Below are 1,422 nucleotides of genomic sequence, written 5' to 3' on the forward strand. Positions count from 1 at the left end.
ACTCAAATCAATTTCGATAGGGCCCAAAAATAGACCGATGACCATCTCTAATATTAACACAAGGATGGATGAACTCGGTAATAATTCAATCAAAATACCCTGAATGTTAATTATCTACAAATTCAAGGGTTGGTTTTGCCTCGGATTTACTTAAATCGAGTGGATTCGAGATCTAAAAACTCTTGAATTCAGGCCAGGTTTTCGAGTTAAGATTAAAATTGATATGTCTATATATGTGGAATATAAGCATGCATGCTTCAAAAAGAAAAACAACCTATAATCCAAGAATTAGAGCAAGGTCTAGCCTGATAAAATTTTCTGACACTTTCCCCAGAAAATAACACAGGGCCCTAAACTAATTAATGTCTTCAACTCAATTCAACAATTTTCAGCCTTTTTCCAACCATTTTCATGGGGAATCAAATTCATTCAAATAAACTGTACACACACATTTTTCGTAATCCACTATACTGAAATGCAACTTTTCTCGCTAAATTCAACAAGATTCACCAATTCCATAACCATGGAAGACAAAATTCATGAAAATCAATCATCAAGGAGAAAGAGTTAACTCGGAATTTCATATATTCATAGAAATTTCAACCCCAGAATTGTTAATCTTTTACAACAAAATTCTTCAAATTCTTAACGTAGAATTCACAACACAGTTGTAAAGATTACAATTCACCGAACTCTATGATCTTTTCACCGCTATTATATTACATAACTAAATTTCCAAAAATATAAGAGTTTATAGGCAAGAGTCAATACCAGGTAACTTAGAAGCCACGGTTCGTCGGTTGACGAACGGAAATCTGGACCGGAAGGGGACGACCGGAACCGGACCCACCGCAGCTGCTGCAAGCCATTCGACCCGACCCGGCGCAAGTCCGACAGCCGACATCTCTATCGGACCAACGGGAACAAGTGCACGCGATGCGACCCGTGCCGTTGCAAGTCGGGCATCTCGGAAACGGGCCGGCCATGGGTTTTTGATCCATGACGGATTTGACTAAGACGGCGCCGGCCAAGACGCTCAAGCCGGTGGCTACCTGAGTCAATACGTTCGGAAACATGTCGCCGGAGAAGATTTTTCTCAATTCAACTGGATATGGAGCAGTGAGAGGAAGACGAAAGGAACTAATAGCAGCAGAAGAAAATGAATAAATTTGAGAAATAAAATGGGAAAATATTTGAATTTTTTTTTTAGAAAAATTAAAATAATTGGCTGTGAATTTGAAGTAAAAATAAAATAAAAGCGGCATTCGAATTCTACACGTTAAGCCTTTGGGTTTTTGGTGGTGCATATGGGGCTTTGGATTGTAGCTGAGGTGATATATGATTATTTTCACGTTATCCCGCGTGATAGGACGGGATCACAATAGGTCGAGTTAAATCGATTTTTTATTAATTTAATTTAAA

The 1,422-nt window shown here is 38.3% G+C and overlaps 1 protein-coding gene across 1 annotated transcript; it reads right to left on the reverse strand.

The window, feature by feature from the left end:
* Positions 1 to 560: 560 nt before the first annotated feature.
* Positions 561 to 1,218, reverse strand: LOC120183254. The gene has a single exon (XM_039187989.1). It carries the CDS (start codon positions 1,074 to 1,076, stop codon positions 780 to 782), a length of 297 nt encoding a protein of 98 aa, XP_039043920.1. The 5' UTR covers positions 1,077 to 1,218; the 3' UTR covers positions 561 to 779.
* Between the last annotated feature and the right edge of the window lie 204 nt (positions 1,219 to 1,422).

The sequence above is a fragment of the Hibiscus syriacus genome, unplaced genomic scaffold, assembly GCF_006381635.1.
Source record: "Hibiscus syriacus cultivar Baekdansim isolate YM2019G1 unplaced genomic scaffold, ASM638163v2 tig00112742_pilon, whole genome shotgun sequence".
Lineage (NCBI taxonomy): Eukaryota > Viridiplantae > Streptophyta > Magnoliopsida > Malvales > Malvaceae > Hibiscus > Hibiscus syriacus.